Raw genomic sequence first — 17,043 nt, forward strand, 5'->3', positions numbered from 1 at the left:
GTTTGCGCGCACACACACACACACCCCCCCTGTGGAGGGATATACAGTACGCTGTGTTTTCTGAAATGTGTTTAAACATGTAAATGAGGCATAATATTACTAAATATGTGCTAATTTGCAAACATTTACAGAAAGCCAGGCTCCAAATTACTAAAATATCATCTTGCATTTGAATTATTACCAACTTTGTTGTTGTTTTTGGCCTAAAAGCTAAATAAATAAACTTTCAGGAGCCGTAATATTGATGATCTTCTCCTTTTCAGCAGCTTTCACGTTCATTTTCATCAAAACTATAAACTGCAATTTACTTGCCAACTCTCTCCTCCTCCCTCCATCCATCCCTAATTTGTTTGCTCCCCATTCTTTCCCTCCCTCCCTCCCCCTTTCCAGTAGCTGCGTACAGCTTTATTTTGCAGGGACCGGTAACCACAGCTCCCCTGCCAGGCCAGACCACTGCACTGAAGGAGATGAAAGAACAGGAGGGCAACCGTTTCATGTGTCACCTCCCTCCATGACACACACACACACACACACACACACACACACTCTTGAACTTTGTCACACGCACACACACACACACACACACACACACACACACACGTGAGGGGTTTCCAGGAGCAGGCGGGTGAATGAAAAGCGGAGCGTTTGCAGGATGAAGCTACTTTAGTGTTACAATCACCTCCATCCATTTCTTTCAAGAAGACACAGAAATTAACCACCAACAAAGAAGAAAAAAAGAGAAACAACCCCCCAAAAAACAAAAGGTGCAGAGATACTGCACTTCAAAGCTGGAGGAGGCATGTCTTCATGTTTGTTTCTTGCGGGCCGTCACTGTACTCTCACCTATCGCTCATCGGCAGTAAAACTGAGGAAAGCAAATAAAATAAATTAAAACACAAAACAAAGTAATTAGTTTACCTCTGAAGATTTGAGCAAATGCTTTCCTGAAGATATCTTTTTATTTAGGGGAGGAGGGAGCGCTTTCCACAGTTTGTTAATTACTACTTTAAAAAGTTTCCGATGAAAGGACAAATGGTAAAAACAAAACAAAAACGGCAACGGCGCTGTGAGTTAGTTCCTCCTGTGTGACGCAACAATGAGGCTGCAGGGCTCTGAATAGACGACAAGTCATAGGATCTTTGTAACTTGTGACCAGAGAGAACGGTTCACTGATGAAAGCAGTATTTACAAGTCATACAAAGACTTTTTACCGCTTTGGAAACAGGAAGAATCTTCATTTGAGTAAATATGTTGCAGCCGAATCAAACTGTTCTACCTTTGTTTCTTCACAATGTATTTAATACTTGACTTCTTCATGTACAGGGTTTGTACAGAGACAGATTGGACCTCTGGATATTGTAGGAAATGCACGAAAGAAAGGAAGGTAGCTGCGTTAGTGACAGTGAAGCATGCAGCGCCACACAGCCTGTGATTTTACCCAGAGGCGTTAGCTCAGAGGTGGGGTTAGTAAGCTCCAGGGCCGCGTGGAGGCTGCAGCTGGCTGGAGGCGGGGCCTCTGGAGGCAGCGGGTTAGTAACCAGCGCAGAAGCAGACGTGGCAGCAACGGTGTCATCATCACCGCCGCCGCCGCTTAGCGGCTCATCCTCAGACCTGCCCTCTTCCTCTTCCTCACCCCGTTCACCACCATCCTCGTGATGAGCGCTCCAAACATCTGCGGGTGCGGAGGGGAGGAAGCACGAGGAGAAAAGGAGACAAGGAAGGAAAGAGTAGAAGTAAAAGGGTGTTAAAGGAGAGCAGAAAGAAAAGCTTGGTTAGTTCGTGTTAACGGTAATCATGTGGGAGGAAGTGACCCGCGTCGGTAATCCTTGAATTACACGTATAATCGCTAATAGATCATCGCCTTAATATTTAGTGAGCTAATTAGAAATAGAGCGTTGCATTCAAGTGTCTACATCTAATACATCATACACAGGATTGTGTCCGTCTGTCAATCAAAGGGTTCGTGTGCATCGCGGCACGAACACACAAAGTGAAAGCGAGACTTTTTGTTTAATTCTCTTCTCATTCAAAGATCTGTTGCCTGCCTTTTTTTTGGGAGGGGGCGGGGGGGTTTCGGGATAAAAGAAACAAAACCACACAAAAACATGAAAGCACATATTCCATTAAGTCTCCTGAGGGGCTCGGTAGAAACAACAGTGTCTCCACATTAGGAACAAAAAAGAAAAGAAAAAACATGCAAGAAGAAACTCAAATGGAGACCTGAGCAGATCTCGCTGCACCGCGGATTAAAGCAGAACAATCAGGAAACAGCGGCTGACGCGGCGAGCTCCCTCTGCTATTTACTACTTGGTGGGGAGAGAGAGGCCGAGGACAAAGAGAAGGAGAGAGGGGGAATCAAAATAACAGCATTTCCTGTTTGGTGTGTTTTTTTCCCCTTTTATAATTTGCTAGCTGCGATGTGAAGCGTGCTCGCAGAGCGCCGTTCCTCCTGCGTGGCTGGGGTCTAATTAATGGAGAGACCACGGTGATGGAGTTTGGAAAGTTTCTTCGCGGGCAGACACTTGGAGGGGGCGGCCGGGTGCGCTCACATTAACAGGGCCGTGAATGCTGTTGAGGGGAGGGAGGGAGGGAGGGAGGGGGCTGGGATTAGCCGTTCTGCTCGGCAGGCCTTGTGTATCACAGCCAACAGCATTTCTCTCTCCTCCTCCTCCTCCTCCTCCTTCTCTCTTGTTCCGTTTCTTTCCTTCAACTCCATTTTTAATGAGATCAACAATTAGTCAGATTCAGAAAAGCTGAAAGAGCAAATAAATCAAGTGCTGCTGTCCCTCTTCTGGTGGTTTGATTCCTCTGAGGAACTCGTCACCTTTCTTCTGACTTCCCTTCTTCTCTCCATCTGTTGATGTGTCATTTATCAATTAGCTGATCGATAGGGAAGTTATTAAACGGCTATTTTAATGATAATGTTTTGAGTTAACATCCTCTGGTTCCAGTTTTTGGATCGTGAGTATTTTATGCTTTTCTGTGGTTATTTATTTTAATCATAGTAAAGTGAGATTTTTTTTTTTGCTGTGTTTGCATCCAATTTGGAACTTTTGGTCGGAAGTTGTTGCTGTAATACGTACGCATATATATAACCCTCCAGTAAATAAAGAAGGGCTAAGAAGAAGAAGGGTTAAGAAAAAGAAGGAGGAGGAGGAGAAGAAGGGTTAAGAAGAAGAAGAAGAAGAAGCAGCAGCAAACTGGAAACAAGACAGGTCTCCTTGGTCCATCAAACCATCGACGAGAGAAAACGGCTCGATGTCTTCAGGCATTCGTTTCAGCGAGGCTTCAGCGCCTTTATGACTGCAGACGGAGACGTCCGCTGCTTGTGAGCGTCTCCGGGAACAGCAGAATGTGCGCTACACGTTTGCTCCGTCACAACGGACGCTGCAGAAACGTCAATTCACTATTGAGGACGTTTTTAGCGAATGCGATGCTACGGCAACGCGGCTCGTGTAGGACGCCATCTTGGAAATAGCGTTTGATTGATTGAGGAGAATCAGATAATCGTTAATGAAGTCTCAACGCTGAGGCCTCGTCGCTCCTGGATCACAGCTCCTCTACTCTGCCCTCACACTCTTCTTCACCTTCTTCACTCGTCTCATCTGCATGCGCCGAGGCCGATCTACCTGAGCGACGCGGAGGAATCGGAAACAAATGAGCGCGCCCTAATAATGGTCATTATCGTAATAACCCCAATTCCAGGGAAATGGAAAGCAGTGGGAAGTGCAGGCGGCGGACATCGCTACCCCTGCAAGCCACTATTAGAAGCGTTCGGTATTTTTCAAGCATAATTTGGCCGCACAATGTGTCGTGTTGATTAACAATTACTGGGCGAAGCGGAGGAGGGAGGAGTCGCCGGGGAAATTGCTGCTCTGAATACGAAGCCGCTGCATTTTCAGACCCACGGCCGTCGGCGAAATGGCGTTTTTGTTTTTCTCCGAGGATTAGACAGAACCCCTTTAGAGAGCATAATGGAAATGTGAGAGTAGGCGAAGTGTGTGTGTGTGTGTGTGTGTGTGCGTCAACAGCATGCCGGTGTGACTTTTTCTTTTGTCGTCAATGAGCATCAGCGAGATGTATGATTGTTAGCAAGTACATGTGTTAATATGAGGCCTTTCTACTCAGGAAGTATATTCATGAGGATGAAAGTAAGAGTGTGTGTCCGTTTGCTGACGTGTGTCCGTTTGCTGGTGCGTGTGCGTGTGTGTACTGACCTCCAGCAGGGCTAGCTCTGCTGCCCTTGCTGCACGGGTCCAGCGTGCTCATGTCCGCCATCTTGACTCCGGACCGAGCCTCGGCGATCAGCTGCCTGGCTCGCTCCCTCAGCTGCCGCCGCCGCTCTGCGTCTCGCTCCTACGGACACGACGAAGAGAAGGAGGCGCACGGTCACGCATGTTCAGGAGGCGCACGGTCACGCATGTTCAGGAGGCGCACGGTCATGCATGTTCAGGTGAACGTTGGGCGACACGGAGAAGAAATCACGAACAACTAAATCCATATTCTGAGAGGAAATGTTCTCTTTTCTGTTCGAGAGTCCTCTAAAGGAATGATTTGGACTAAATCAGTTACTCTCATAGTGTTAACTTTCATTCTTGAGGAAAATTTGCATTTTTCTCAGAAGCCTCTGTGGTGAACGAAGAAACACGATTTGTGTGTGAGTTTGTAAACGTTTTGAAATACTTTTGGTAAAACTATAACCCCTATTTACTTTAATTCATCAAGACTTCTATGTTTTGATTCTTTGTTCTCCGTGGAGGCTTTCAAGGTAACACAGGGAGAGCAACTGATACACAAATGGTCCTTTTATTGGATCAAGTATTCCTTTAATATTGGGTTTCTGTCAATAGAGAGTCTGACCTGATACTTACATTTACCTAAATGTTGATTAAATGTTCATCCAACAAGCTGACATAACATATTTCCTACAAATACCAACGGTCCTGATTCAAAGATATACATTTGATGAGTTTAAATATGAAGGAAGAAGTTGTATTACTCTGTTGGAAGTACAGACATACAGTTTTTATTTAATTAAGACTACTTTAAAATGGACACTTTACTGGTTCATTTACACTCAATGAAACGCTCACAGACGCACCAACACTACAACATGCATAATAACATGTTTTGCTATCAAAATGGTTGTACACGTCTTAGTGCATTATGATGTTCGGAGTGTATAGGCACGCACAAACAGACACACACACACACACACACACACACACACACTCTTGGCACTAGACATACAGTATTGAGCCGTCACCATCAGAGTAATGGCAGAAATGCCATTTTCAGGCCGATCCAATCTGATCCTACTGATAGCACAGGCCACACACACACACACACACACACACACACACACACACACACACACACAGTCAGCTGACAGACACTTAACTGCATGCACAGGCTGCAAGTACAAACGGTAACCAGGCTGAAACACACACATTTACAGACACAAAAAACGGTTAAAAACAACAAAATCTGCTCTGATGGCCGCCGAAGAAAAGTCCATTCTGGATGATTTAAGGCTTTGCGACCAAAAACAACACAATTTAAGGAGGCACACAAACTCCACCTTGCACTCGTAAACCCGAGCACAAACACACAAACACACAAACACCTCCCTTCTCCCAAACATACACAACCACGACCCAGGGGAGAGTGAAGCTGCATTTCTCTGTCGCCGTCCTCCCTCCCTGTGGCTTCCCGTTAATCAGGCTTCTCCATATTGAGGCCGGGGTTTATGGGCTGGCCCATTGAAGCCGCCCATTTACCCATTAACAAAACAAGCAGCGCCCGCTAATGAGCTACATCTCTCCATTTCCATGTCAATTGTTTGTTTGTAGCCATTGTTGGGCCGGGACAATGGGGGCTGTATTGTAAATGACAGCAACCCTAATGCACTCTGTGTTTGTGTGCGTGTGTGTGTGCGTGTGTGTGTGTGTGTGTGTGAGCCCAAGGGGATGCCCACAGGGAGAAGGGAACACACCTTAGAGAGAGACTGATAAAGACGGAGAGAGAGGGGGAGACGGAGAGAGAGATAAAGAGCGAGGAGAGGATCGAGTTTATGCTGCTTGTAGAAAAGTATTGGGTGTCAAAGCGGAACAAAACTTCTTCCCCTGCAGTCACTCAGCACAAATCCAGGCAACAAAAGAAGGGAATTATTATTTGAAAGCAAAATAAGAGTTGGCTTTCCTTAAACTTTCTTTGTTGGTCAGAAATCACCTCTAGATTACCTGTAAGCCCGTTCACATTAACACTAACATCCAATAAAAATATGAGGATTTTATAAATACTAGTGCAGTTCTCGGCTCCTCTTCCTGGCTTTATAGATCGATATATCGTCAGTTTTAACCAATAATATAGCAAATCATCATCAGTGGAGCGGTGGGAATTAAATATGTGTTTACATTTATGTGACCTGGGGACATGAAACAATAGAGGACCTGTGATTGAGCCCTGTGGGACACCATACAACGGGATCTCCTTGTTACACTGTTTCTCCTCATAAAATAATATACGGTCAATAAACTATTTCCTCTAAAATCTAAATGGAAGCTCAAAGATTGGTAGAAGCGGCTCAGCAAAGAGTTTCTCCAGCAGGATCTCGACCGTCACACGTTTTAAAGTGGAGGGAAACGAGCCAGAGGACAGGAAGTGGTTCAGGACCAGAAACATGCTGGAAAGAACCGTCTGGAATATGAAGAATGAAGTAGAAACTAGTGGGGATGATTAGTGGTGGAGGGTTTCAGTCGGGTCTGCAAGGTCAGTGTGAAACTAAAATAGGTGAGGGAATTTGAGGCAATTCTTTAAAGGCATAAAACATGAACTCAGTCTTTCCCTCTTTGCACGTCATGTGTTGTTTCTTTCTTTCCATCCTAACTTCTTTCTGTCTTACTACGTTTTCTATGCAGGTGCCTCCCTGCTTTTATAAATGCAATATGATAACCAGTAATGTCACCGATTGCCTTCTGGCTTTGGACTAGTTCTGATATCCAATCTGGCCTTTACAGATATGGATACAACCACCAATTTAAGTGTGCCAGTGTGTTGTGTTGTGTGTATGTATATACATAAAAACACACACGGCTCAGGCCCTAACACACTCCAAAATATCCAACTGCATTATTGTTGTCGGCCATTTTGGGTACAGGAAATGGGAAATTGACTTTGCCTATCCAGAGGCTAGGATTAGCGCTATATAAAAAAAAAAAAAAGCATCCGACTAGCGCCCAGCTCGGTCAGCTATAGAGCCGCTGATTAGAAAACATGAGAATGTGTTTGGAAGGAGACACGAGGGGAGAGGCTTTTTGTGTTGTTGTGTTAAGAACAATGTCAGACATGATCTGGGATCAAATCTCTCTGTGGCTGAGCACACTGGTGTGCATGTGTGGATGCTGAAACCTGGAATACGTGTCCTTTGTAGATGTGTCACAAAGGATTCAACTATCGGACAACTTGAGCTGGAACAAAAGAAGCTCCGACAGCTAAGTTGGACACAATGCAGAGACGGCATCCCCGTGGGGCTTTTCTTCCTCACATGTCAGCTAGTTCAAAAGTCCACCGACCGGTACCACCATTGACGTCCCAATCACATCTCTTTGTTCTGCAGTAAACACGATATCTCAGAACTTTGTAGGTCTATGAGAGAGACCTGTTGCCCGATCGGTGATGAAATGCCACCTGGTGGCGATAACCACGCTTCGCCACGTCCGGCCTGGGAAGTGGCGTCGGGTTTTCTATGCGACAGGAAACGTAAACACACGCGGCCCTTGTATTTGGCAGCACAGACCACGAACAACCAGTGGATGTAAAAGCCACGGGGACACAGCTTTGGACAAAAACAGAAGCAGAACGCACAAAACCCAACCAGCCGCATCGTTGCATGATCAAAGCCAGGAGCAGAGAAAGCGTGTCAGCTGGTGGTCGGTGGGAAGCTCTGCTTCAAGAACACAGACTCCAGAGAGGGAAGAGACTTCTCCTTTTTAAATGGACACAGCAAGAACAATTGTGCACTGTGTCTTCCATCGACTGCTGGGAACCTCCAGGGGGAGGAGAGGCTAAACGGTTGAGTGCAAAGCTGAGACAGAGGCCTCCTCTGTGGGCCCGGCGTCGGGGTGAGGACCCTTCTCCGCTCTGGAAGCTCCTTTTTTTGAGCAGGTTGTCGCCTTGGATGCTCTTTTCTGGGCGAGGAGTGAATATAAACGTGGGGGAGGGCACGCACCACTGGTCGTGTACAGAGACCTGGCGTGGGCAAAGAGTGATGCCACACACACACACACACACACACACACGCACACACACACACACAGTCACACAGACACAGTCACTATCTAAAAGGGTTTGCCAACCGCCCAGATAGCCAGCCAGGCTGGCAGCCAGTCATGCAGTTACAGACATTTGTCATGACAGGCTAATTCACAGTCAAGAGGTGCTTTAGGTCTCTATCTTGTCCAGGCACACACACACACACACACACACAGTTGTGTAATCACACACTCAAACACACTGTTTCAAACGGCAGAATGACGATCCAGACCTGATGCAGGTAGAACCTCATTGAAAGCATTTATGTATATTCGTGCATTCATTCATTAATCTTCCTAATATTCCCGACTGATCTAAACCAAGAACACGTGCAAACATTTATTGGCTTTTTCTCAAACCACACCAACGTACGTCCACCTTCAAATCTATACGAGAGAATTAGGAGCTTCCTGGTTCCCGCAGCAGTTAGCATCAATATATTCAGACGTTCTCCAATTAAAAAGGTCTCTGATGCTGCAGCTGAGGGCTTCATGTCCATCACACTGATCACCAGTTATTCAGGTGTTGAAGCCTCATAAATCCTATTTATATTAATATCTTAAACAAGAGAAGGTTGAGTTGAACACAACATTATTTATAAAAGAGTAGCTCTGTTATTATAGTAGTCATTGTAAAAACGTCTGGAGAGATGAACAAACAGCAACATATTTGTGGCGGGAAGCAACGGGGCTGATGGGAAATGTGGTCTTTAGTTTGAAAAAAAAAAAAACACGACAGAGGAATTTATTGACTCAAATACTTGTGTATTACAATTATTCAACAACAAAACTACCATATTTTTAAATATTACATTTAGCAAATAAACTTACTTTCTAAACTCCTTATTGCTCAAATGTTGGAAAGAGTGTAAGAGAGAGAGAGAGAGAGAGGGGGGAGGGGGGAAGAGAGAGAGACAGAGAGGGAGAGATGGAGAGGGGAAGAGAGAGAGAGAGAGAGAGAGAGAGGGGAAGAGAGAGAGAGAGAGAGGGGGAGATGGGGAGAGAGAGAGAGAGAGAGAGAGAGAGAGAGAGAGAGAGGGAGAGAGAGGGAGAGAGAGGGAGAGAGAGGGGGGAGCTTATCGGCCGGCTCCAGACGGAGTGCACGGATCAATGGGCGTGCGAGGCCCACAGCGATCAATGCATTTGATAAAGAATTAAAGAAGAGCCACTGTACACGGCTATCAAAGAGCCAGGACACGGCCTAATTATGATTCGACGGGTGCGTGCCCATGATAGGGGTCTGTGTGTGTGTGTGTGTGTGTGTACATAAATATAAATCTGAGAGATGTCAGCGTGGAAGTGCAGGTTGTGTACGTGTGTTTAAATATAGGTGTGTGTGTGTGTGTGTGTGTCTGAACCTTGAGCAGAGGTGTCATGTGGCTGTCATTTGGCGTGCGTGTGTGTTCAATAAAATATTTAAAAAAGGGATCAATCATAAATAATTAGGTAATTTTAATGAAGCTGTTTTATAATTGTTTGTGTTGAATGACTTGTGTGTTTTCCTGTTCAGCATCCTGTGTGTATTTCACTAAAAACCAAAATAAATGTGCCATTCACAGCCGTGGCACTGCTCCATATGTACTTATGCAAATAAAAAAGATGCACGTAAAATAAGCACAGAGAATATTGTTTGTATTTGTGGGAATAGAACAAATATCAAAGTGCTGTGTGTGTGTGTGTGTGTGTGTGTGTGTCACAACAGAATAGAACAAAAGGTGTTTTATGCACAAAAAAAAAATCATGGTGACATTTTTTTCCCGTGTGTGTTTGACATCTGAGGTTCGGTGTAACTGTGGTGTCACATTCGTCCTCGGCACTGTGTGTGTGTGTGTGTGTGTGTGTGTGTGTGTGTGTGTGTATATATATGTGTGTGTGTGTGTGTGTGTGTGAAGGGCACTTGTAATGTAGGACAGGTAGAACAGGTAGAGTGGAGCATCAAGACGACTCAACACAACAAAAACACACACACACACACACACACACACACACACACACACACTCGCCCTTTAAAGAGACGGGATAATTACTGGTGACAGAGAGAAAAGGAGAACATGAGCTGAACTTTGTGACGGAGGAACCCAGGAAACCTGTAACTGCTTCACCTTTTGCTTTACAAGCAGATCCTAGCATTGTTGATAGTTTGGTGGAATCAGGCGGCAACCTGCAGTGTGTTAAAGCTGCATTCTCTCTCCTGACCACCAGGGGGCGACTCTTCTGGTTGTATAGAAGTCTATAGAAATGACTAAATGAGTAAATAATAACTCATAAAATGCATAGAGAGTTATTTAAACTCTCCGTTCAAGCAAAGGAAGATTCTTCAGGCATTTAGTAAAGCAGTGTGAATTCTTCCATTTCATGTGAAACAAATGAACATTAATTATCGATCGGTCCGTCACCTATCGTTCATATTTCATCTCTTCAGGGCGGACGTGAACAACTTCACGAGGCGTGTGATGAGCGCACAGAGAGAGAAAGAACGAGGCGTTCATGTGAGAGGAATGCAACCGTGTGTGTGTGTGTGTTAAAACTTTCCTCTCTGATGGCTTGATCAGCTCTTGTGATGCAATTGAGAGAGCTGTCTTTCTCTTGCTCGTTCACACACACACACACACACACACACACACACACACACACACACACACACACACACACACACACACTTTAGAGACTGCCTTTGATCTCCACTCCAGCCAATTCAGCCACGACACATAACCACACACTCCAAAACACACACAGACACACACCAAAGAAACTGCCCACCAAACTATTTAGTTTCATTAGGGGCTGATTCTTCAAAAAGAAGAGAGAGAGAGAGCGAGAGAGAGAGCCGGAGGAAGAGGGGGAAGAGAAAAAGGGAGAGCTGGGAGAAGAAAGGAGCGGCAGACACATTAAAATGAAACCTGGAGAAAAACTATTACTGCTGGGAGAAAGTTGAAAAGGAGGAGGAAGAGGAGGAGGAGGAGGATGAGGAAGAAGAGGGAGTAAAAGAAAAAAGCACACAAGGCGATATTTGCATTTTCAAAATAGACATTTTTTAAACGCTCCTTCCTTAATTTGAATTTAAGCTCCCTTTTCTCATTTTATTCAAACACAAATAATAATATTTTAATTCTAAAATAAAAATGCTATGTCTTGCATACTATATATGCACCAATCACAGAGCCTGTATGTGTTGCCTTATTGTTTGAATAATGCGAACATTGTCCCTGTCAACACATTAAACTGATCAGGGATCAGCGTTTCCTCGTTAGGATCCCGTTAAAATGCACACAGGCCACTCAGATGAAGCAGACACTACGAGGTGCTTCTCGTCGTTACGGAGAACCTTTAGGAACGACGGTCTTTTGTTTGTGATCCGAATGAAAGAAAGTGAAATGAAAAGAAGAGAAAAAGGCGAGAGGATAAAAACGCAGTCAAGTCTGGAGGAGAGAGACGGACAGCAGACGACAACACCCACAGGTCACCGCGGCAGAGACCCCGAGTCCACCGCTTCTGAAGGGAAGGAGGGAGGGAGGGAGAAGGGTGACGGAGGAGGAGGAGGAGGAGAGGGAGGAGGAGAGGGAGGAGGAGGAGGTGGTGGTCGGCAAAAATCAAACAAGACCCAATTATAGGAATCACAACGAGTCAGTGAGCAGAGGGAACTCTCCTACCTGGAAAACACCGAGGCATTTACACACACACACACACCAATGTGCACAGGTGCTATATAATTGCACGCACACACACATTTTTTTGTTGTTGTTGCAAAGAGACACACCCACACGCATACACACACGCAAAAACGCTTGCACACAAACACACACACTTCTCCCAAAACCTAGTGTGGATCCTGATAATTAGCCTGGTCAGACCGGTGTGAAATTACTGTTCTCATCTGCTAATGGATGAGAAGACCTGAAGCGAACAGACACACACACACACACACACACACACACACACACACACTTCTCCATTAAAACTGAGGGAAAAGACTAAAAGAGCAAAAGAAAGAAACAAAAATGGGGATGTCTGCAATAAGGATAAAATGAGAATAAAGCCCACGGATATTTAGTGCCATTGACCCATCTGGCTGCTGTGTGAGCTTCTGCACTGTGACAGAAAAACAGAGAGAAAGAGATTGAGAAGGAGAGAGAGAGGTGGAGACAAAAAGAGGGAGGGAGGGAGAGAGAAAGAGAAAGTGACTGAGGAGGGAGAGGAAGAGAGAACTGAACCTGTGACCTTACATGAAAGAACCAGTCACTGTGGGCGATTAGGGATGGCAGGAGGGAGAGCATAGGTCAAGAGAACAGGGCTACACACACACACACACACACACACACACACACACACACACGCACACACACGCACACACACGCAGAAGGTACGGCAGGTTTTCTGTTGAGAAAAGCCCAGGTGCATGATGGGAGAGAGGGTTCCTTGTTCAATTGGTGACAGAATGACTTCTCATTTAAAGTGAAAGGTAGAGATAGAAAGGAGTAGAATGACTCGCGGTCGACCCGAATCGACGTCTGTTGAGGCCGATTCGTTTATTAATTATAAAAAAGAGACACACACTTTCTCCCCAATCTCTGATTTTAGAAGTTTTTGTATAAGATCTGATACAAGACACGTCCAAAAATAAGAAAGTATGCTCCTGTTTGTCTCATTCATCAACTAATCGCTCAATATTTTATCGTAAACCTTTACAAAAAGATCTCAGACTAAGCGATGTGTCATTTGTGCTTTAAATGCGACGCCCCTTGAACACCCCCCTCCTCCCAAATCATTCTGTTGCCCCACACATTAGCCACTTCCCTGGAAGAATGACGCCGGCTTTAATTGAATTAAATTATACCTTATGCATGCTAAACCGCAAAGCACCTACTTAGACGGATGGAGAGTTAAATGGGAAAGGCTTGGGCCTCTCCAGCTGATAACACGGACACACACACACACACACGGACACACACACACACACACGTGCGCGCTAATCAAAACAAGACATCAAGTAATCTAATCTGAATCACTAACAATTATCAGCACATTGGCCTCGAGGCCAGTCGTATTCCTTTGATCAATGTTTTCTATTAAAAAAAGTGTAAACAATTCAATATCTTCCTCTCGTCTCCCCTCCCCCCTTTATGCGCGCGTGTGTGTGTGTGTGTGTGTGTGTGTGTGTGTGTGTGTGTGTGTGTGTGTGTGTGTGTTATTAACCAATTGTCCTTGGAAATGAGTAAGGAAATCAGGAGAGAGGGCGGCGGGTTTGTCTGGATACTTTAAGGAGCTAATCTAAGTGAAGTCGGCCATCTTGCTGCACACCAAGGCACAGAAGAGGACCTTTTTCTTCTTCTTTTTTGTGTGTGTCACCAAGGAAATATATATCGGCAGCTTTGAAAAACTCTTTTAAAATTTGCCTTCTTTCTCTGAAGACTTTTTTTTTTTTTAACGCCACGATTCCTTGGAGGTTCCTCATTTATTTTCTCCCGAGATTATGCAGAAAAACGGTTTCTCCCGTGGCCGGACAAACACTGACACACACATATGTACACAAGCGCACACACACACACACACACACACACACACACACACACACACACACACACACAAAACATGCCTAATTCAAGGGCACATATCTCTTTAAGGCTTCGGGCAGCAGAAAGCGCGGGGGCACACGGCTGCTGCCTTTTAGATATTTCATTACCAAAGGGTATTTATTTCATTTTCACCCTCAAATCCGGCGTCGTCACGATTCTCCTCTCCCTCCCTTTCTCTGGAACATTCGGGAACGTCATGAGGATTTGAACGCTGTGCTTTCCCAGGGTAAGTCCTGGTCCATCAGCCCCCCCCCCCCCGGTATATTACGTTCAGTGGAGCGTGCTCGGTTCAGAGCTGGCAATTTCACTCACGTCTTCTCTAGTCTAGTTTGCTTCGGAACAGCGATTCCCAGGCATGTTGTTTTTTCTACTTCTTCTTCTTCTTCTTCTTCTTCATAACCACAAATGTACTTTTGCTGACAGGTGTGTGTGGACGCTTCCCTCAGCGTTCAGGGGAAGCAAATTCGGTCGTGATGTCGTAAGATGACCAGAACTGAAGGAGAGAAGAGGAGAGTCCATACGCGTTCCTCCCTGACATGTTCAAGGTTGTGGCGTTCAGCGGCCCGTAAGAGAGTCGGGAAGTCAATCAGGAAAGAGTCTCGTCTCCTTCTCAAAGCCTTTTTCCATAAAGTGTTCAACAAAGTGGACTGCCAGCGGATGAGACGGGGCTTTTCCAGCGTGGAAGTGACGGCGAGGCGCTGAAGAGGCTGCTGGTCGCTCTGCCAGCTGCCAGACGGCTCACACTCACCGCCGCAACGCGCAACCTTTAACCTGCACTTCGTTTAGACGAGCGGCAGCGCCGGGGACGGATGGAGAGTCGAGTGAACGGGGGAGTTTATGCTCTCGGTTCCTGCGTTATTCTCCAAAAAGGCCAGAGGGCGTACAAACAAATTAACTGTGAGGAATCAAAGAGACAACGAGCGTATCTTGGAGATATGAACAGAGAGGTGCAGGTGTAGCCGGGAAAAAAGCCAAAAATAAAATCCACGATGACGAGGAGGGATCTTAACTATCTGTAAACTCATATTCAAAAGCTTTTACAGCTTTTGAATATGAGAAACAAGTAAAGCATTAAAAATAAACAATTTGGCTGCTAAATATTTATTAAAATGGAGATTTCTAAGACCGTTTCTCAAGCGTTTAAAAGCAAATTGGCCTTCTTTTTAAAAAGAGTTTTATTCAGAAGGCGTCAGCTTTTTATTTTGTATTAATGGTTTGTCTTAACTATGTTTTAACTATGTTTTTATTTCTTTTACTATATATATATATATATATATATATATAGGCGCTCAGATTCTTTTGAGAGAAAAGTGCGTTACAAATGAAATGCATTATTATTTTTATCAGTTAACTATTCATGACAGTCACGTGATCAAAGTTACACAAATTCAGAGACGACCACACGATTACGTCCTTTTCTAGCGGCCGGCGACACACACACACACACACACACACACACACACACACACACACACACACACACACACACAGGACTTACATCGCAGACGCCCGTGGCCCTGTTTGGCGCCGTGGCGGCCGAGTTGGGGAGGTTCTTGTTGCCGGCCTTCATGGCGGCGTCGCGGCGGGCCTGTTCCAGGAGGAGGCGGGCTCTCTCCTTCAGCTCCTCCTGGCGAGACATCACCTTCTGTTGCAACGACAAGACAGCGGCGCTCAGACGGTGGACTCAACATGCTGTGCTTTCAGAGTGTATGGAGGGGGAAAGCAGTTTGCACGCTACAAATAAGGGAATACGAGCGTTTCTGTGCGATTAAATTGCACTTTAATATATATTTTTGTGTTGTTTTCGTCATGAATACGTTACCAAGAATATTATGCGGCAAAAGAGCGGCATACTTTTTTATTTAAATCACGATGTACGTAACTAGTTCTGTGAAACACAGATCCACTCCTACTGCTCGTACCTTTCACAATAAAAGCCCGACACGTAACATACACAGGTGAGTGTTTAGCATGTCAGTACCCACCTTCTCAGCAGGCGGACTGGACACGGGAGGCGGCGTCGGCTCCTTTGAAAGAGGAAAATGTGTCATCAACTACAGGTGTGTGACAAAGAAATGTAGTATTTTACCAACACAACTAATTAATTAACATGTCCTGCTTGTACGAGCAGGTGCAGGTAGAAAAGGATGAACAGAAGCGGACCTAAATGTAGATAAACAGGACTGTGGGTCCAGCCTACAGCCCGACTGGGTCCAGTGGTGTGGAGAGCATGACGGCTTTGACAAGAAAGCAAAAACACACCTGGCTTAGCATTTTATCTGCCAGGTAATCCTGGCTGTATTATACCGGGGTGCAAAGAGGGCAAGCGGAGCGTTTACATCTGGGTTAGACGGAGCGGCGTTACAACGCCGTGTTTATCCTTTTTCGACAAGTCAAATCTGGCCCGGGTGCAGGCGAGGATGCGTCCCGCTAACTCGATAACAGCGGATCAAAACCGGGGTGTCATAGCTGTCATAACAACCCCGTCCCACCCGCTGCCCCGTGACCTTTCGACTTGTAAACAGGAAGCGGTAATCTGGGGTTAACCTACGCAGGCAGCATTGTATTCAGTGTGTGTGTGTGTGTGTGTGTGTGTGTCGAGACGAGGTGTGCTCGGCGCAGAGCGTCGCCACGCCTGAGCGGTCACGGCACCGACTGCCATCAACTGAAGGGATGAGAAATATAATGAAAAATATAATGAAATGTCAAAAGCAAAAAGGGGGTTTCTCGCGGGCGCCACGTGTTGAAGGGGCGCCGGCCTCGACAAACATCTAACGCTGTTTTTTCCGGCGCGGTCATCCTCTGCGGCGGCGGCGGCGGGATTTGAAGCTTAGCGAAAGCGCCCCGGGGAGGGAACGAGTGTTCAGCGCATCTTCTGTCTTATGACGGATGCGGAGGTGGAGGTTTCAATCAAAGATCCATTTAGGGGCCGGGCAGGTAGACGCCGTCAGAATCTTAATACCCGACTTAAGTAGCGAGACGTGAATTAGCGTACGTCATGCAGGCGGATCCAGAAGGTCGTTTAAGGTTCAGGATTCATAATTAGCTGCGAGGCGGTTTAACGTATCGCTGACTGACCCTTGAAGGACGCGTGGAACTATATTAAAGAATATTCCTGTTTCTACATCTTTGCAGAGGGATTAACTCAAACAGAAGAA

At 45.6% G+C, this 17,043-nt stretch overlaps 1 protein-coding gene across 1 annotated transcript in view; it reads right to left on the reverse strand.

The window, feature by feature from the left end:
• ehbp1 (EH domain binding protein 1) overlaps positions 1-17,043 on the reverse strand; it is a 126,658-nt gene that overhangs the window by 41,629 nt on the left and 67,986 nt on the right. Inside the window, exons 13-15 of the mRNA XM_079229598.1 lie at positions 15,871-15,912; positions 15,384-15,530; positions 4,218-4,356 (exon numbers count right to left, since the gene is read on the reverse strand). Coding sequence (XP_079085724.1) covers positions 4,218-4,356; positions 15,384-15,530; positions 15,871-15,912 — 328 coding nt within the window. The remainder of the gene's footprint in view (positions 1-4,217; positions 4,357-15,383; positions 15,531-15,870; positions 15,913-17,043) is intronic.

This window comes from Taurulus bubalis (assembly GCF_910589615.1).
Source record: "Taurulus bubalis genome assembly, chromosome: 14".
In the NCBI taxonomy this organism is placed as follows: Eukaryota; Metazoa; Chordata; class Actinopteri; order Perciformes; family Cottidae; genus Taurulus; species Taurulus bubalis.